The sequence below is a fragment of the Sorex fumeus genome, unplaced genomic scaffold (assembly GCF_029834395.1).
Source record: "Sorex fumeus unplaced genomic scaffold, SorFum_2.1 ptg000007l, whole genome shotgun sequence".
Classification (NCBI taxonomy): domain Eukaryota; kingdom Metazoa; phylum Chordata; class Mammalia; order Eulipotyphla; family Soricidae; genus Sorex; species Sorex fumeus.
In genome coordinates this window covers 37,950,987-37,970,867 of record NW_026606064.1, presented here as the reverse complement: position 1 = coordinate 37,970,867, position 19,881 = coordinate 37,950,987, and the positions used below count along the sequence as shown (strand labels likewise).

Below are 19,881 nucleotides of genomic sequence, written 5' to 3'. Positions count from 1 at the left end.
TGTTTTTCTGTGTTGCCCTCTTTGGATTTTTCCTAGGCTGTCTGCAAATGCCAACCTTCTTATAGTGTGAAAAGGAAGTGTGAGGAGGAACCTTTTGGTCCTTGCTTTGGTTAGAGAAGGGAAGGGCGTCCTCGTGGGGGAGGGGGAAGCCTGGGGTGCAGGGGCATCAGGATCATGGTGAAAATTCTAAAGTAGGACAGTCTCCCACTTGGGATGCTCCGAGACTGTTGTCTGCCTCTTGCTGGGGTGGGTTTTCAGGTGCCAAGGCCCCCTTCCACATCCCCTCCTCCTCCAACCCACATCCTGCTTCTCTTTTCCTTGCAGGGTCAAACCTCAGCAGAGTTCTTGCTCACCCAGCCTCTCCTCCCAGGGACACTCTGCCTCTCTCTTCCCACCTTTTCTGTTTCACCCCTTCCCCCATCCAGTGAGGCATTCTTCAGTCCTCCACTAAGGCTGCCCATGGGCTGGGGCAGATGCTATTCTGTCTCCCAACAGACCCTGGGTAAGTCTTTCTTGACTCAGTCTTGGAGCAGGACTCCAGACCCACCGGAACCCTAGGATCCAGCCCCTCTTTTGGTCCTTCTTAAATCTTCCAGCCCTTAACTGGGAGTTACTGTTGCTCAGGGAACTGGGGGTGAGGGAGAGCAAGCCCTGGAGCTGCTGACTGTCCTTTCCCACAAATGAGGCTCCACATGGAAGTTGGGGAGTCATACTCTGATTCAGCACAGTCCAGCAGGCGAAAGAAGATAAGGAGCCCCAGATCTCCCTTCCCGAGGGAGAAGAGGGGCTGGAGGTCTAATGTGGAAGGAAGAGGGGGTCTCCTCATCTCTCCCTATTTCCACATCTGTGCACACGTATCCCTCTCTCCAGGCACATCTCTTTCTCCTCCTTCCAAGTCTCCATGGCTCTGTTCTATCACCTCCTTGGATGGGACAGAGTTTATTTGAGTCTGTGGGGGTGGGGAGGTGGGGAGGTGGGGAGAACAGGGTGCTGGCCTGAGTTGGGGAGCGGCTGAGCCACAGTGGGCCCAGCCTGCTTGTGGCCCAGACACTGGGCTTGGAGTGGTTAGAGGGAGACTCCTGTCCATGCCTGGCTGGAGGATGGATGGGAAATGGCTCCCATGGATGAAGTGACGCCCATCAGTCCCTGCAGAGAGGTCTCTCCTGGCCCAGACTCCAGCTTTCCTTCTGCACCTGTCCTGTTTTCACCCTCACTCCGCCTCTCTGATCTCTCCCCTTGGTCCTCCTCCTGCCCCTCCGCTCTTTCCCTTCCCCGGACTCTTCCCCACCGTCTCCATTCTCAGCACTGTTCCCACTACACGCAGATTTCCCCAGGACTGGACTGGAAATTCTGTGGCCAAGTGTGAGGAAGGAGATGACTGCAGCCCAGCCTTGTCCCCAGGCTCACACCGGGGTCCGTGGGTCACTGCAGAGGGACCATTGCCTGCACCCATTAGCAAGTGCCAACAGGTAGGTATGAACGGTGCATCTTCTTAATTAAATCGCCCTTTGCCCAGGAAGCTTGGCGTTCGATTGGGGTGGTGTAGGATCAATAAGTTTCTTTCCCTGTGCAGCCACCCCCAGGAGGCAGGAGCTGGGCCTGACCTTCTCAGCCCTGCAGGGAGCCCATCTCTCACTTTCCCACATAGCCTGGGAGGCCCTCAGAGGCAAGGTCCCGTTGCCTGAGACAGAGCCTGGAACCAGCAAAGCCATGGCTCCATTGGGCAAACTGAGGCCCGGGCAGCAAACACCGGCCAGGCTGACTTGAAGGTTCATATTGCAACTCCCAGCCCCCAGGTTCAACTGAGGAGCCCTGGAAATCACTGCAACTGGCTGTGTGGCCTTTCAGGTCACCTGATCGTGGCTGAAGCCTGGGAGAGGGCAGCAGTTGGTCCTTCTGACCTCTAGGGATGAACAAAGGTCCTTTTCAGGAGCCCCGGCTCCTAGGAAGTCAGGGCCACAGCAGCAGGACCGTGAGCTGGCGACAAAGTGACAAGTCGGTGGTACTGGGGGAACCAAGACCCCTCTGGGGTTTTGAAAGGTTCAGGGGTTAGTGAGATTGTCCAGGGGAGTGGACCATAGGGTTGGAGAGGGTTTAGGGGACAACGTGCACCTGTGTGCATTGGTGGTGGTGGAGTGTGTGTGTGTGTGTGTGTGTGTGTGTGTGTTGGGGGGCGGGGGGAGGGTGGGATGTGTATTATTTTGAAGGCCATGCGAGAGGTTATTTGGGAAAGGAACTGGGGGGCTTCCAGGTTCCGTGGCAAGAGTTGGCATTAGAGAGCTGCTGGGAGCGGGTCCGAGTCCAGGTGTCTCCGAGGAGGTCGGGGGTGAGGCAGTGCCCCCAGTTTAGAACGAGAGGGGCGGGCGGCTGCCCACGTCCTTCTCACCCCGCCGCGCGCCCCCGGGGCACGGGCCTAGACGTCTCCCGGAGCCCCCGCCCCTCCAGGGGCGCTCCCCCGAGGGCGGAGCGTCGGCGGGTCCCCGGGGAGCCGCGGGAGCCCTGCGGGGCGGGCGCCCCCAGCGCCGAGGTAGAGGGAGGCCGGGCTCGGCGCGGGGCTGTGTGTGGGGGGGGGGGAGGGGGGGGCGCGGAATCAGGGCTTTTTAGGACCCAGCGCGGCACCTCCCTCCGGGGGCGAGTGCGGCTGCGCGCGCCGTGTGCCCGTGTCCGGAGAGCGGCGGGCTGGACGCGGAGCGCGCGAGCGAGCGAGCCAGCCGGCCCGAGCCAGCAGCCCGGGCGGCAGCAGCGTCGCGGCGGCGGCGGCGCCTCGCTCCCCTCGGCCTCGCCGGCTTCGCCTCGCCGCGCCCGGACTCGCCACCCCCGCCTCCCGGGCCCGACCAGCGCGGCGCCCGGCGCCCGCCCGCAGCGGGGCGCGGGAGCGCGGGGCGCAGAGGTACGGGAGCCAGTCCCCCCGGCCGCCCCGAGAGCCCCCCGGCGCAGCGCCGCTCCAGCCCGGGAGCTGTCCCTTCAGCACCGCCGCGGGGAGCGCCGGAGCCCGGCCCCGGGCGCCACCGCGCGCAGCGCACCCCGCGCGCCCCGGCCCGGGGGGCCCCGCCATCGCCTCCGAGAGGCGCGGAGAGAGAAAGAGAGCGAGAAAGAGACAGACAGACAGACAGACAGACAGACAGACAGAGAGGAGGGCGGGCGGGCAGGCGCGCCCGCCGCCGGGGGGAGAGCAGGCAGCCAGGCAAGGAGAGAGGGAGGGGGCCCCCAGAGCCCGCCCTGCGCCCCGAGAGCTGCAGCCCAGCCGCGCAGGAAGGCGGCGAGCATCCATCTCCCCCACCCCAACGCCGAGAGCACGCTGCAGCGACCACCGTCAAGCAGAGCGCGAATTTCCCCCGGAAACCCCCCACCTACCCACCCACCTCTCCACTCCTCTCTCCACCCTTTTTCCCTCTTCCGGAGGGGGCTGGTCTCTCTGTACTTGCGGGGCGGGGGGGACCCCCGGGGAGCCGCTGACCTTCCCCTTCCACCCTCCCGGCCCCGCCAAGCTTTGTGTTGATTGCTCCGTTTCCCCCATTGAGATGGGGACGGCAGCCCGGCCCCCCCACCCTCTTCGCTCTCCTCCCGGGGCGCACAGCTGAGCGCCGCCGCACCCCCCCTCCCCTGCGCTCTCCTTTCCCTGCTGCTCCCTCCCTTTCTTCCACCTCTGCCTCCTCCGCAGCCGGACCAGCTCCCTCCCACCTCTGGCGCCCCAGAGACCCTCGAGATCCCGCGCACACTTCCCCACCCACCCCGGACCGGACAGGAAAAGGAAAAAGCGACCCGGAGGAGGAGAGAGGGGGCCGGGAGGGGGTGGGTCACTCGCGGGGTGACCCGAACCCGCGCTCCCCGGTTCCTCCCGACGGCTCGGGAGGGGGGAGGGGGGAGGAGGCCGCGTAGCCCCCCTCCCCGGTGCCGACTCCCCCTGGCGGCCGCTCCCATGGGTGTCGCGGGGCCGCGCCATGCCTAAGGGGGCGCCGCGATGGGCCAAGGGGACGAGAGCGAGCGCATCGTGATCAACGTGGGCGGCACGCGCCACCAGACGTACCGCTCGACGCTGCGCACGCTGCCCGGCACGCGGCTGGCCTGGCTGGCCGAGCCCGACGCCCACAGCCACTTCGACTATGACCCGCGCGCCGACGAGTTCTTCTTCGACCGGCACCCGGGCGTCTTCGCGCACATCCTGAACTACTACCGCACAGGCAAGCTGCACTGCCCGGCCGACGTGTGCGGGCCGCTCTACGAGGAGGAGCTGGCCTTCTGGGGCATCGACGAGACGGACGTGGAGCCCTGCTGCTGGATGACGTACCGGCAGCACCGCGACGCCGAGGAGGCGCTCGACAGCTTCGGCGGCGCGCCCCTGGACAACAGCGCCGACGACGCGGACGCCGACGGGCCCGGCGACTCGGGCGACGGGGAGGACGAGCTGGAGATGACCAAGCGCCTGGCGCTCAGCGACTCCCCGGACGGACGCTCCGGCGGCTTCTGGCGCCGCTGGCAGCCGCGCATCTGGGCGCTCTTTGAGGACCCCTACTCATCCCGCTACGCGCGGGTAAGTGCGGCGGGCGGGCGGGTGGGCGGGTGGGCAGCGCCCCGCTGCGTCCCGGCAGCGGGCTGGGCACGGAGAAGGGGCGCGTGAGGGGGACTTGAGGAAGGCGAGGGGGATGGGGGAGTGTGCGCAGGGGTAAGAGGGGCCGGTGCGTTCCCGCCGCGGGTGACCCGTTTTGCACGGGTATTGGCGGCTGGGGTCTGTCCTGTTTTAGCACGCTTGTGTGTTGCTGAATGGGTGTGTTTGTGCGCGCGCGTGTGTGCGGCTTGCGGGCATGTTTATGTAAGTGTGATGGTGTCTGGGTGGGTGAAGCGTGTAGGGGGCAGAGAGCGAGCCTGTGTGTGTGTGTGTGTGTGTGTGTGTGTGTGTGTCTGTGCGCGCGCGTGCAAGTGAGCATGGGTGTGCTGCTGCGTCTTCTTGCGTACCTTTGCAGATGGGAAGGTATGAAGTGCCCCCTTAGATTTCTGGTGTGGGGAGGGGGATGGGGCGCCCCCCCACTCGGCCTCCCAGGTCAGAGCCCGCTGAGGAGGCCCTGCGGCCTGCTCTGCGGCTGGAGACACACGCTCTTGCCCCCCAACCTGAGCAACCCCAGGCCCTTCTGGGGAACCTGCCAGGGGCATTTCTCCGGCTAAGGAATCCCGCGGGGGTGGGTGGAGGGCTGTTCGCGGGGAGGGGACGCGGGGATCCTTCAGAGAGGACTCCCCGCATCAGACGCTCTCTCCTGCTTCCGAATCCGAGGGGAGGGGTCCAAGGGGAGGGCGCCGGGCTTTTGCCTGTGCCTCTGGAGAGGGTCTCTGTGGGGAAGCGGCCCGGGGAAGGCCTGGGAGAGGTGGGCGTGTCTTCGCCAGCCACGCCCCTTCGGGGAAGCTTGTTGCAGGGGAGAAAGGGCATCCTGCGGCTGACCTTGGCCCCTCTGAGAGCCCTGCTAGGTCACTCTGCCCATCAGAGAAACGTGAGCGGTGAGCGTGCTGTCTGAGAAAGCGAAGGGGCTTTGCTGCCTGCCCGAACCCAGCAGCTATCTGCCCTGAGAGAGGCGCTTGGCCTTCACTGGCTCGACCTCAAGAGGCCTCAGCAGAGACTAAGGCCTGGAGGTGGGGGGCACAGGGGGGAGGCCAGCATTTACTGCAGGGCCCTTACCCCCGCTCTCAGCTCTACTCCGTGCCCTACCAGGGCACACATGTGTCTGCAGCTCCTCCTATACTTCCCTCCATTTCTTCTCTCTTGCCCACTGGGGTTCAGCTACCCAGCTGTAGAGGACCCCCCCACCCCCCGGCAGGAGAGGGGGGTGGACCGCTGAGGTGGCTGAGATGTTTGGGTACAGGCCCACGGTAGATTTGCTCCTGAGATGAGCATTATTGCAGCCTGTGAGAAAAGATAATGGGTCCAAGTCTTAGTGCCTGGAACAGGTGGTGTGTGTGTGTGTGTGTGTGTGTGTGTGTGTGTGTGTGTGTGTGTGTGTTTTAGGAAGAGAACCAAGTCCCTCATTTTGCCACTGAGAACCCTGACCAAGGTCACCCCTGGGGGAGTTAGAGGTCCAGCAGGATGGAACCCCAGTAGACTTCATCTTCTCCTGAGCCATCCACCCATCCGTGCCTTTCCCCAGAGTGGACTCTGGCCCCCTGAAGTCTCCCTTGCCTCCCCTCTCCTGACCAAGGCCCCCTGTCGCCTGGGATTATGTAACTGGAGGCTGTGGCCGAGTCTGGGGAGGGCTGGAGGAGGGGGACGGAAGGTTCAGACGGCCTTGCTGAAGGGGGTGGCTTATGGGCCAAGGAGGCCTGGTCAGGACAGCTGCCCTTCTCACCCTGTTTGACCTTGGGCAGCATCTCACGCCCCTTAGCCCCAAGAAGTCTGCCCAACTTCCTCACTAGCAGAAACTGGGCGTTCCCTCCACCTGGCTTCTTCACCCCTGGGGCTCAGTTTCCAGGTTCTGCCCTGGGTCCTGGTTTCAGGTTAGGTTTGCTCCAGCCCCGCTCCCACCTATCTCACCTCTTGCTGACTAAGGGTCACCTGCTGACTAGTACCTCCCCAACCCGGGCAGATAACTTACTTCTGCGTCTCCCCAGAGATTGTGCACGAGGAGCAGACTCTGGGAGGATATTGGGGCAAGAGATGAGAAAGGGGACACAGGGGCTAGAAAGAAGGTGCCCCTACCCCCACTTCTCTGTGGCCTCACAGAGTGTCTCCCCTGGGTGACGTATGCGGACAGAGGCCCACAGGGTGAGGAAGCTGCCCAAGGGCACAGGAGCACCGAGGGCAGAGCCTGGATTAGAACCCAGGTGCCCTGTGCACGCCCGCCCTGCTGGCCTAGCTGCATTGCGCTGCCTCGCTGCGGCTCAGGCTCATCTGCGCAGAGACCAGCCCGGAGCCCTCCCCCTCTGCTCTGCTGCCCGCTGCTTCCCTCACCTTTGTTTCCCCTCTCCGGGCAGTCCAGCCTTCCTCAAAAGGGGCTTAATTCTCCATTCTAAATCACATCCTGTTTGTTTGCACCATTGTTTAAGTGTGTGTGGAAATTAAAGCTCTACCCGTGAGAAAGAATCTGTGTAAGAGATCAGTGGGGTATGAGGGAACTTCATGTGTGTAAGGAAGATTGTGTGTAAGGCTAAAAATAGGTGTGAGACTCTGAGTGTGAGGTGTGTGTGTGTGCATGTGTGTGTGTGTGTGCACGCGCGCATGTTCATGTGTGTGAACTTGGACTGATTATGTGAGGGGACTCTGTGAGTCTCTGAACCAGAGAAATTCTGTGAATGTGAGCGAGAGGGAGACTGTGTGTTTTGAGAAATGGACTTGGTGTGTGAGTATGAGACTGCGTGGGAGAGAGTGCGTATATGGAAAAGAGAGAGCGAGAGAGAGAGAGAGAGAGAGAGAGACTACATGTGTAAGAGAGAGGCTATGTCTGTGTGTAAGAGAAAGCTTGGAGTGTGAGAGGCTCGAGGTGAGCGTGTTGCTGTGAAGCTGTGATGTGGAGCTTTGTGGAGACTGTGCAAAGCTGTGTGTACAAGTGTGTGAGAGGCTGTGTGCAAGGCTCTGTGAGATGTGTGTGAGAAACTTTAGGTGTGTTGCTGTGTAAGAGTCTGTTTGCAAGGCTATGTGTATGAGGATGTGAGGGGTTGTATTTGAGAGTCTATGTGTATGAGGACATAAGGGGATGTGTGTGAGAGATTGTGTGTAGGAGGGTGTGAGAAACTGTGAGAGACTGTGTGTGTAAGGGTGTGAGGTAGTATGTGTGAAAGGTTGTATGTGTGAGAGGTTGTGTGTGACAGCCTGTGAGTATGAGGGTGTGAGGGACTGTATGTGAGAGGCTGTGTGTGTGAGGGAACAAGGGAGAGTGTGAGAGACTGTGTGTGTGAGGGTCTGTGTATGAGAGGTTCTGTGTGCGAGGGTGTGAGAGACTGTGTGAGAGGCTGTGTGTGTAAGAGTGTGAGGAACTTTGTTAGAGGCTGTGTGTGTAAGAGTATGAGGAGCTGTGTGAGAGAAGTCGTGTATGTGAGGGTGTGAGAGACTAGTGAGAGGTTGTGTTTGTAAGAGGCTGTGTGTGAGAAGCTGTGTGTACAAGGCTGGATGAGGGTGTGCATGGAAGGTTGTGTGTGATTGTGTGTCAGAATGTGTGAGGCTGTTGTGGGGCTGTGTGCATGAGACATCTGTGAGAGGCCCTGGGGAGTATATGCAGACTGTGTGTGAGACAGAATGGGAGTGTCACACACACACCCTTGTGTGTCAGTGTTGCTGTCAGTGAGCAGGGAGTTTGTAGGTGAGAGAGGCCTAGGCGCCAGTGTACGGCAGGAAGCTTTCACTAAGAGGCGCTTCCTGCTGCTGCCTCAGTCCCCTGGGACTTCCAAACTGCCTTAGCTGGGCCTGCTCTGAGTTTCCCATTCTTCAGAGAAGAACCTGCTGGAGCCCAGGATGGTTGTTTCTGCACACACTGCCCCCACCTAATGTGTTGGGCCTGGGGGAAGAGAGGTGCCTTGGCTGGGCTGGGCTGGGCAGGCCTGTCTGAGCCCTTCAGGGATGACAGAGGAGCTGGAGCAGCGGCTCCCTGGGCCCTTTCTCCTTTCAGGCAGCCAGGCAGAGGGGCGGGGAGGTGAGCTGAAACAGGATGAGCCCAGCTTAAAATTTCGGGTGAGATGTGGTCCCCAAAACATGAGCCAGCAAAGGATGCTGCTGAACTGGAAACATGGTGAGGGCCGTGGAGGCGCTTCCTGATGAGGAACGGTCCCACAGGAGGCCGTACGGGGGCAAGCTCCAAGGGGCAAATAGGAGTGAGTTAGGCAGTGGCAGGGGACCCTGGGCCTGGTGTGCAAAACTGCAGTGGCATGACAGCGGGCAGGGTTCTGCGGGCGCAGTCAGGGCAGCGCTGGCTCGAAACCTCTGTCCTTGTCCCTCTCTCTTGGGAGCCAGTTCAGGGATGAGCCATGGGCTTTGTCTGTGACGTGTGTGTTGTCATCAAGAACCCTGTTCTGTGTCAGGTCAGGGCCAGTGGAGGTCCCCGTGCTGTGGGCCAGAGCGTGTTCCTCATATGTGTGTGTGGGGTGTATGTGTGTGATGACATCTGTCCTCCAGAGTGACATGACCTTTAAAATGACAAGGAGGTACCAATGGTGTCCGGGCTGGGGGGAGGGGAGGCATTGTCCCCTGCCCTCCTCTGCTTGGTGCCAGGTCTCCGGCCCGCTGCCATCCCCTCCTCATGCCCTGCTGCTCCCGCTGCTCTCTCTCCTCCTGGGGATGGGCCTGGAATGGGGTTCCAGCAGAGCAGCATCCCCCTTCAGCACCCTGGAACTCTAGGGTCCGGGCATGCAGAAAGGGGATCACCTCAGCACCTTCCTGGGACTCTCCCCATCCTCTCGGAGTAGCTGAGTCCCCCTTTCGATCACGGTAACCCGCGAAGGGGTCCCTGAGCAATGGAGAGTTCTGGGCCCGGCACCTCCTCACAGTGTCCCCAATCTCCAGGGCTCCTTGTGTGCTCGAGTGGTTGCTCCGGCCATCTGCCCTCTCTCCTCCGTGCCGTGAGAATCACAAACCAGCCCTCTCCCAATCGGTCTCTTCGCCTCTGTAAGTGGGCCTGAGGAGAGCCCCTTGCCCAGAGGGGAGACGGAAAGCTGGGAGGAGAGAGAGAGTACCCAAGTTGTCAGACCTGGCAGGCAACGAGTCAGAAATACTGCCTGTGCTGTGGCCCCTGTTGGCCAGATTCACTCTTTTCTCCGTGACTCTCCAGCCTTGTCTTCGGACTCTGTGCCCCGTGGGTCCCCTGGGTTCAAGCTTCCCACCTACTTGTGACCCCTGGCCCCAGCCTCTCTCTTTCCTTCCCCACTTGGTGCCCACAGAGGCCTTTTCAAGGCACACATCCACCCCTTCGCCTTTGTGCCCTGCGAAATGCACTTCCGTGTGTCCTCTGCCAGTGCCATGGCCCCTTAGGTCCTGTTTGCCCCTCAGTCCCCTCAGGCCAGACTCTGCTACCATTGCCTGAGCCATAGTCCCCGTGGCCTCATTTCAGTCTCTAGCCTGTGTCTGGTGCTCCTGCCGCTGGGCCTTTGCAGGTGCTGTTCCTTCATCCTGAGTCTCTCCTCTTCATCCCTCCGCCCCATCTCAAACATCTGCTCCGGGATCATCCTTCTCAGCCCCTACAGACTGAGCCAGAGGCCAGCGTGAGGGTCCCACCCCTCAGAGGGGCAGTATGCTTTTGTGATTCTGTGATAGAATCTCACCAGTGCTGCATCCACATGTCCTTTGCTGCAGCCATTGTGTGTGTGTGTGTGTGTGTGTGTGTGTGTGTGTGTGTGTGTGGTGTCACTGAGAACTGAACCCAGGGCCTCGCACATGCCAGGAAAGTGTTCTGCGCTGAGCCACACCCCTGTCCCCTGCCCCCTGCCCCCTGCTTCTTGTGTGCTCAAGTGTCCTAAGAGCTGCCCCGAGGGCCCATGGAGAAGTGGCGGCTCCCTCAAGTCCCCACATGTGTTGCCTCGTTCCTGGGCCTGCTCCCTGCCTCTCAGACGGGGGCCAGGAGCCCCCCTCTCCCTCGTGACAGCTCCGAGAGTGCTTGGAGGCTGGCACTCTGGGCACAGAAGCCTGTGCTGCCTCACTGGGCAGGGAGCTTGGCATCTGCCAGGAGCTTTGGAGGAGTTTGGCGAGCCGGAGGCAGGCTGTCTGCGAGGTGGGGGAGGGGGTGTGGTGGGGGAGGGCTCCTGGGCCTGGGGCCCGGCCAGGGATCTCGGGGCCTCCCACAGCAGCTGAATATAGTGCGCTGGCTATTCTGGGCGGTCGCATGACTGGTATATTCGCACTGGCCCAAAAGGTCAGGGCCTCAAGCCTCCCTGCCTTCTGTCTATGCCCAGCCAGCCTGACCGCGCCCCTGACCCGAGCTCCTTCTTCCCCATGGGGCAGGCTCCCAGGAGGCCTCACCGACTGCAGGGACAGTGGGCTGCCCACCCTCCTACTGGGTGGGAGGGACCACCTTCCCCCAGCACAGGACTCTTGGAGCAGATGGGAGCAGCCAGACCACCTGCCGCCCCTCCCCTCACCCCCAGAAGAGGAGAAGCGGCTCCAGAGCTGGCAAAGGGGGGGGGCACTTGCCCCAGGCCACACACAGCAAGACTCTTGTGCCAGTCACAGCTGCTCTTCTGGCTCAGGGTTTAGAGGGAAGACCCCAGTTCGGAAGATCCCAATTTGCAGGGGCTCACAGGAGATCGAGGGACGGAGTGACAGTTCCCTGCCTTCCCACCCCTTCCATCCTCATGCCAACCTGCACCCCTGCACTGCTGGCTGAGAATCTCCCCATCCAACCAGTCTTGGCCCTGACCCCGTTCTCTTATGTCTTTCATTTTGGGCGGGGGCGGGGAGTTGCACCCAGCAGTGCCCTTCGGTACCAGGAATCAAGCCTGAATGTGCCAGACATGTGCTCCAGCTCTTGGCACTAGCTCCTCCAAGCAGGATTTTTCTAGAAAAATCTGTTCTCAAGTCACACTCCTTGTGACCGCTGCTTAAGGAAGCCCTTACTTGTGTATCAGACCCTTGTTTCAGGGCTTGACTCACAAACACCATTTATTCCCGGACCCTCCCTGGAGCTGCCTTCGTGTGATCTCCACTGTGCCAGGGTTCTGGAGGCTCTTGCTTTACAGGGAGGGCCCAGTGGGACTCGGTTTGTCCACAGGAGAGTCATCGGGGAGGAGTGAGGCCCCCTGAGCGTGAACCCCGTCCCCTGGGCTGGTGAATCTACTAGGCTTTTGGGGGCTCCCCCTGTCTCTCCCACACACACACCCCGTTTCCCAGCCGCCTCTCTGGGAATATGGCTCAGCGAGTTTGGGCCCTGGGAGGCGCCGCCAAGGAGGGCCCGGCATCCCCAGAGAGAGGGTTTCTCACGGGTCCCATATGGTCTGCAGGGAGATGGCAGAGGGCTGGGAGGCCCAGAAGCTGCTCTGCAGGGGCCCGCGGGGTGGGATGCTGGCCGCTCCTCCGTGCGCTGCTCGTGGCCTTCTGCTCTGGCGCGTGGCCACAGCTCCTGCTGCTCCCTTCTGCCGGGCTCCTCCCAGCCTCCTCCTCCTCCTCCTCCTCGCCAGCCCTCAGCTCAGCCGCCCCGCTCTCCTCTCTTCCCCTCTCCATGCTGCATGGCCTTTCTGCTCTTCTGCGGAGCGTAAAGACTCAGCCCTGGCTGCCCCCACCCCTGCAGTCCTCATCTTGGGGCAGGGGGTGGGGTGGGGGGAGTCGGGGCCTCTGCTGAGCACGGAGGCTTCAGGCTGGTGGGAATCCAGCGGGTGGGGGGCAGTGGGTGGCTTGGCACAGGTAGGCCCTGGGGATCAGGGACAAGCCCGGTGTGGAAAGGAGACCCGCACAAGACCTGCTGTCTGGCTGTCCTGGGCATATCCCAGCACCCTGTGGCCCCGGCCCCTGTGAAGCATAGGGACCCTTTGGAGGTCCTGCTGGGACCCTTCCCAACTCTGACCTCCCAGAAGCTTCCCATCGGAGCTGTCATGGGAGCCCGTTGCCCTCTGTCTCTCCTCTCCAGGCCTCAGAGCAGTGCCCGCAAGAGGCCTGGTGCCCAGCAGTCAGAAACCCTGGGGAGGGCACTGAGATCTCTCATTCATTGCACCTTCCTTGCCTGCTTCCACTCTGGCCTTCGTTCATTCGAGGCCTAGAAACCATCCACCTGCCTGAGTGCTTGGTGCTGGGTGCTGGGCACACACTCACCGGCCCTCCACAGGCAGAGACCTGGGGTCCCACCTCTCTTACTGGAAAGTGGGGGCGAGTTTGGGTCATACCTGGCGGTGCCAGGGGCTCCTCTCAGCTCTGGATGCCGGAGTTGTACAGTACCAAGAATCTAACCAGAGGGGGCTGGAGCAATAGCACAGTGGGTAGGGCGTTTGCCTTGCACGCGGCCGACCTGGGTTCGATTCTTCCCTGCATCCCATGTGGTCCCTCAAGCACTGCCAGGAGTAATGTAATTCCTGAGTGAAGAGCCAGGAGTAACCCCTGTGCATCGCCGGGTGTGACCCCTAAAAAGGAAAAAAAAAAGAATATAACCAGAATTGACTGTGTGCAAGGCAGAAGCCTTAACCCCGATACAATCTGCCCCGGTGCCACCTCCTCACAGTGTATTTGCTTGTATCCGGCGGTTGGCATCTTCTCTTGGCTGTGTGCCCTCGGGGTGTAGCATGAAGGGGCCATCAGAGCATCAGAGGGGAGGACCTGCGCACCAGGCCAGAGGGACGTGCTGGAGGGACGCCGTGTTCTGTGCAGGGTGGGCGGGAGATGTGAACAGATGCTTTTTCGGGGTGTCATGGGCAGCGATACGGAGGGCTGCTGGAAGCCCCTCGCCCTGGCTGAACCCCAGGTTTCCTGGGCTGCTTCCCAATGCTCCCACAGGCTCAGCCACATGGAATCGGGGTCAGCACTCCCGGTCGAGGCCAGGGGGAGTCCGCAGCGGCTCTGCTAGGCCCCTCAGCTCTCCTCTGACCACACTGGGCGCTCAGGAGCTGCTGAGCATCGTGCCCCTTCCCAGCCCTGCGGATTTCGAATTCGCCTTTTGACAGGATCCGATGAGTCATGCACACACGTGCACGCAGGGAAGTGCTGAGGCAGGCGCGCTCCCAAGGGGGGGGGGGGGGCGGGCAAGCATCAGGACGCGGAGAGGAGGCTGGGTGCACATCACCTTCCCTGGTGCCCTGCATGTGGGGGCCAGGATGAGGGACCTGGGGTTGGGGGGCTCCTCTTCGTCAGTCAGTGACCACTGTGTCGGTCCAGTGGCTCAGACCTGACACCCTGACATCCCTCTGGATTCCCGCTTGTCCGCAGAGCCTGCTCTCCCACGCTGAACCCACACCCAGAACCCCACTGCAGCTCATCCCATCCACGGCTGCCGGTGGAAGCCCCCCGCTCCTCCCCTTCCTTCCCCCAACCCTGACTCCACATGACTGCGCATGCCCTGCTGATTTCTGCCCTTGCCAACTCTGTCCCTGGGGCCCAAAGCTGCCCTGGTAAAAATTTGATCAGACGGAGCCATCTCTCTGCTGCCACTCTGGGCCTCTCCTGGCATGGGGGGGAAGCCCAGGACCTGTAAGAACTGTCGCCTCCAGAGGAGTCCTACAGTCACCTCTCTCAGCTTTCCCTGCCTTCCTCCTCATTGTCCTCCTTTCTTCCTCTGCCTCCTTTCTTCCTCCTCCTCCTCCTCCTTTTTTCTTCTTCCTCCTCCTCCTCTTTTTCCTCCTCCTCCTTGTCCTATTCTTCCTCATCATCTTTCTCTCCTCCTCCTCCTCCTTCTCCTTTTTTTCTTTCTCCTCCTCCTCCTTGTCCTTGTCTTCCTCCTTGTCGTCCTCCTCTTCCTTCTGCTTCTCCTTTACTCCTCTTCCTCCTTCTCCTGGACCTCCTCCTCCTCTTCCTAAATCTCCTCCTCCTCCTAGACCTCTTCCCTCCTTATTTCTCCTTCTCCTTCTCCTCTTTCTCATTTTCCTTCTAATCCACCTCCTCCTCTTCCTCTTCCCACTCCTTTCCTCATCTTCCTCCTTCTAATCCACCTCCTCCTTCTCCTCCTCCTCTGCCTCCTCCTTGTCCTTGTCCTCCTCTTTCTCTCATCTTTCTCTGTCTTTCCCACTCCTCCTTGTCCTCCTCATCCTCCTGTTCTTCTCTTTGTCTTTCTTCTCACACTCCTCCTTCTCTCTCAGGCTCGCTCTCGGGCATCACTGCCCCCACCCCACCCCCCAGCACACTGCTTGTTTCTGCTTGGGACCCTGCATTCTGGGCCCTGCTGCCTCCCTCACCTTCAGGTGGACTCTGCTTCTCTCCTGGGGGAGCCCCTGGTGCCGTCTTCTCCTCGCCCATGGGGACCACCACGTCTTGCTCCGACTTACTCCTGGGCCCGTGCATGGCTGTCTTCATGCTGGGATGCTAGCATCACTGAGGCAGGGATTAGGTCTTCTAGACCCAACTTCATGCTTAGACCCTAGAGCACAGGGGGGTGCCAGGCAGGGATTTTCTGAAGATGTGGAGAAAGAGGGGGCTGGGGGGAGAGTACAAGGGTTACGGTGCATCCCTTGCATGCAGCTGGCCTTGATTCCATGCCTGGCACCAACCCCATTCCACGTGGCCCCCTGAGTCCCACCAGAAGTGATTTCATTTTGTGTGTGTGTGTGTGTGTGTGTGTGTGTGTGTGTGTGTGTGTTTTAGCGGGCTGGAGCGATAGCACAGCGGTAGGGCGTTTGCCTTGCACGCAGCCAACATGGTCGACCCGAGTTCGATTCCTCCGCCCCTCTCGGAGAGCCTGGCAAGCTACCGAGAGTATCTCGCCCGCACGGCAGAGCCTGGCAAGCTCCCCGTGATGTATTCGATATGCCAAACACAGTAACAACAAAGTCTCCAATGGAGATGTTACTGGGCCCGCTTGAGCAAATCGATGAACAATGGGAGGACAGTGACAGTAATTTTTTAATGAAACACTGAGATAGAATTCCAAACTTATACATTTTCGCGATTACATTTCAGTCATACAATGGTCGAGTACCCATCATTCCACCAGTGCCCATTCTCCACCACCAGTGTTCCCAGTATCCCTCCCACCACCCCCACCCCATTCCATCCCCATCCACAACTCAGTGGCAGGAACATTCCCTTTTACTCTCTCTCTCTCTCTCTCTCTCTCTCTCTCTCTCTCTCTCTCTCTCTCCGCTTTTGGGTGTTATGGTTCACAATTCAGGTAACACATGGCCATCATGTTCGGTCTATAGTCTACTTTCAGCACACATCTCCCATCCCGAGCGAGGCCTCCAAGCCTCCTTTGCTTCCCACCAGAAGTGATTTCTGGGCACAGAGTAAGGACTAAGCTCTGAGCACCACCAGATGTATGGAGAGCTGAGGAGCACGGGCAGCGCTGGCACAGGGCTCTTCATCCGCGCCTCTCCTGGGCGCTCACTCCCCCTCCAGGCACAGCAGTGGGGTTGGGGAGGGAGGTGCAGACAGCCTGCCGGAACCAGCCTCACCACAGCACCAGGCAGCCTCCTCAGGTGGCGTCCCACCTGCTGCTGTCCAGGCCCGCAGAGGATGTTCGCATCCAGACCTGCCCTCTCCTCTACTTTGCACCTTCCTCCTCACACTGCACCAACCCCGGCATGACCCACCGCCAGAGGCTCAGGAATGACCCTGCACCAGGCTGGTGTGAGGAGGATGCAGGATTCCGAGCCTCGTGCCCAATTCTCCTGCCGCCTCTCGTCTTGTCCACTTCCTGCCCATCCTCTTCTCTCCCTTGACCCCTTTCCTCTCTCAGCCACGTCTGATTGAAGGCTCTGGTCCTTCCTACACCCTCTTCCCTGTGAAGACCCGGGATAGTCTTCTGCTCTAGAATGCTCTGCCTGGTGCCTCATGCCTCCCTCGGCCTGGTGCTCCTGGCTTTGTCTACCCTGGGCAAGCCTGGCCAGCGGCTTGACCTTGGCAGCCTGACCGAGGCCCCGTCCCTCTTCGGGGCAGGGCCTCCGTCTGGAGGCGGGAGGCTCATGTTCATATCGCAGCCCCACCGCTTCCCAGCTGTGTGACCTTGGCCAAGTTTCCTAACCTGTCTGTGCCTCAAGACAGGGATATTAATAGCACCTGACTCATAGGGAAGTCGGGAGGATTAAATGTGTTAAGCACTTAACCCAGAACCAGAACATAATAAGTGCTTAATTATCGTGGGTTCCATTAACTTCTTTTCACCAGCTTGTGGCTCTCATCTGCGCCCTGTATGTCGCCTTCTCTCTGCAACTGACACCCTCCCTTCACATCGCCTCTCCGGGGGGTCACCTTGTCTACCATGGCCCCAGCGGACCCCTGCTCTGGAGTCTGTCCCCCAGGGGGTCCAGATCTCAAGGGTGTCCCCTTTAGGAGCAGGCCTGGATTCTGTTTCAGGGCTGCAAAACACTTCCCTTCTCCTTCCCACTGCTCCTCTGAGCCTCAGTTTCCCCATCTTTTATCCTGGCTTTGCTCCCCATCCGGGCAGTGTGAAGAATGGGGGAGGTGAGGAGGGAACATCCTCCCACAGTGGAGATGGACTAAGGGTGCCAGCTGGGACCCTGGTGGGTGGAGAGGCAAGCATGGGGATCAGTGTGGCTGGTGTGTTTGCTGGTGTGCTGGGCTGGCAGAGGGGATGGGTTGGCACCCCAGTGGTGCAGAGGCCTCAAACGGTCTATTCTTCGAGGAGAAGCCTCTGACTTGAGCTGGAAGGCGGCCGACACCCGCAACCCTGGAGCCTGGGGCCTGGGGCCCGGGGCTCCCGTTGGTGCCAGTGGGCGGTGCCCGCTCTGAGACTTGGCTGCCCCGCCAGGCCGACGCCAGGCTGGGTGGGATGAGCTAATATTAGCTGGGGCAGCCCCAGACAGCTGAGCTCAGGGGGCCTCGGGAGCTGGCCACACTGGGCCTGGGCTTAGATGCGGCTTTGGCGCAGCTAGCGGAAGCCAAGGGAGGTTTGCTCAAGGCCTGGGAAGGCCTCGGATGTCCTGGGTGCCCTGGCCCCTCCCGGGCCCTTCCCGGGCTGACCGGGCAGCAGGGTGCCTGTGTTGCCTGCCCTCACTCTTGAGTCCCTGGCCTGCTTAGAGCCTCCCTGAGAGTCCCCCCCCAACCCCATGGCCCCCAGCATCTCTCTCTTCCCCTGCCGCAGGGCAGGGAGCTGCATCTCTCCCTCGTCTGTCTGCAAGTGGTTCTCCCGCTTTCTGCGTGTACGCATCTGCTCGCTGAGCACCTACCCTGGAGAAGCTGCAAGCTGCCAATAACGCAGAGAACACAGCAGGCACAATCCCTGCGCACGGATAAACTTCCACTCCAGCGCCAGGAGGATAGTGGGACTTGGGGAAGAAGGGTGTATCGGCAGCCCCAAGGGAGCTCCGGAGCCCAGGGCATGTCCTGGGGTGCTGGAGGAGGTGGCAGGGAAAATGTCCCTGGGTGGGTGATGCTTCATTGAAGGTTTCAATGACGAGACAGGAGGAGCCCGTGACATTGGGGAGCAGAGGGGCTGGGACAGGGAGCAGGATGAGGAAGGACCCCCACAGCCGTGCCCCTGGGGCACCCGAGCAGACCCGGAGCCTGTGGATGGCGGGAGTTCAGCGAGAAGGGAGAAGAGGGCCTGGGGGCCAGACAGCCGGCAAGGCACTTGCTTGCCTTGTGTGTGGCCAGTCAGGGTTCGATGGCCAACATCCCAGAGCCCCACCAGAGGGGATCCCTGGGCACAGAACAGGGAGTAAGCCCTGAACACCACCAGGTGTGGCCTAAAAAAAAAAAAAAGAGAGAGAGAAGGGCTAACCACAACGCCCCCTCCTGCGGCCCCTGGCGTGTGGTCTGGGAAGGGGCCTCCTGAGGTAGAGGAGCCCCCTGCTTGGCTGCGGCACGTTGGCCATCCTAGCCCCGGGGCCCCGGGCTCAGCACTGTGGGGACCTCTGTCCTTTCCCTCAGGGCTAGCTGTGCTGGGTGGGGGCTGGCAGGGCTGGTGGGCATGCTGTCCCCTGAGGGGCAGAGAGGGATTACAGGGCTGGAGAGCAAGGGGTGAAGTTGTTCAGCAGGTGAGGGCTCACACAGTTCTGGGGAGCCTTGGTGGGGGCTAAGGGTCATGGGCACTGGACGGTCAGGCCTCTGCCTGGCTTTGAACCTGGCTCCGCTGCTAATTTTTGTGTGACCTGTCAGCCTCGGCTGCCTCAGCTGCGTGTGTGTGTGTGGGGGGGGGGGGGGGGCGGGGGGGGTGTTCCTACCTCAGGGCTGCTGTGAGACCCAAGGCGCTACACAGAGCCCTCCCGGGAGCCCTCTTTCCAGAATGTTCTGCTACACTGCCCTCCTCAAGGGGGCCTGAGTCAAGGAGCCCAAGTTCTAAAGAGCGGGTGGCTGTGCCCAGGGAAGGCTTCTCCGGACCCCTGAGCAGTCAGGGAGGATGGAGGCCACCTGTCCCGCCCAGGCCTGTGTCTCCTGACTCCCTGATGAATGTTTCATGCCTCCCCTCAGGGGCTCTGTGAGCAGCTGTGAGGAACACGCTCACCCGCGGGGCTGCCTGAAGCCGGCTGGAGCCCTGGGCTGAGGGCAGAGGCTGGGCTCCTGGAAGCCCATGTGGCTGTCAGCAGCTCGGGCCAGCATCTCCAGGTTGCCACCGAGCTCCTGCCTGGGGCCGGGGCCAGTACACATGCCCGCAGTGTGACCCTGAGCTTCCTGGTCCTTCGCTTGCTCATCCACAGGGTGTGTGGCATGCCCTGGCCACGGGTGGCAATCCTAGACCAGGGTGGCAGAAAGAGGGTCTGTGAGGGAGCAGATAAGGCTCGGGTGGCAGGGAGGGTGCGTGGGACCAGGCTCTGCTGATGGTTTTTGGCTGAGCCCATTTCCTTGTGTCAAAGCCAGGACGAGACTCAGAGCAGTCAAGTACCCCCTCACCCCCCACCCCGTCACCACCCTCCACCCCTTCCTCGCACCAAGGCGGTGCTTTCCTGGGTTCATTCTGGCTTTCCGGGACTCCCTTGTGGCCCTGGTGTGGGGAACTGGGTCTAGTGGTGCGGGCAGAACCTCCAGACAGGGAGTTGGCTGTGGAAGCTCCATCCGTTGGCTTCATAGCTTTGGGGGCACGAGCCCCTGTCCCTGGTGATATATTTAGCGGCACAAAGGTCAGAAATGCCAGGCTCTGGCTACCCTTCTGGGTGGCAGGAATCATGTCTCCAAGCGCTGGCTGTCACCAGGCTGAGCTGTTTTCCTGTCTGGCAGTCTAGGAGCTGAAGGGAAGCCTGGGAGTGGCTCCCGGGATTCGAACTCACTGACCCTTCTGATGTCCTGTTGTGCCACCTGCAGGAAGACCACCCAGAGTGTCTTTCTAGGCCACCCCAGCCCCAGGACTCCCTCCAACACCCCAGCTCTCCCCACTCCTGCCTTTGCTCATCCCA

The 19,881-nt window shown here is 61.1% G+C and overlaps 1 protein-coding gene across 1 annotated transcript in view; it reads left to right on the top strand.

The window, feature by feature from the left end:
* Window positions 1-3,579: 3,579 nt before the first annotated feature.
* Window positions 3,580-19,881, top strand: part of KCNC1 (potassium voltage-gated channel subfamily C member 1) — a 40,458-nt gene continuing 24,156 nt past the window's right edge. Inside the window, exon 1 of the mRNA XM_056130840.1 lies at window positions 3,580-4,531. Coding sequence (XP_055986815.1) covers window positions 3,962-4,531 — 570 coding nt within the window. The 5' untranslated portion in view covers window positions 3,580-3,961. The remainder of the gene's footprint in view (window positions 4,532-19,881) is intronic.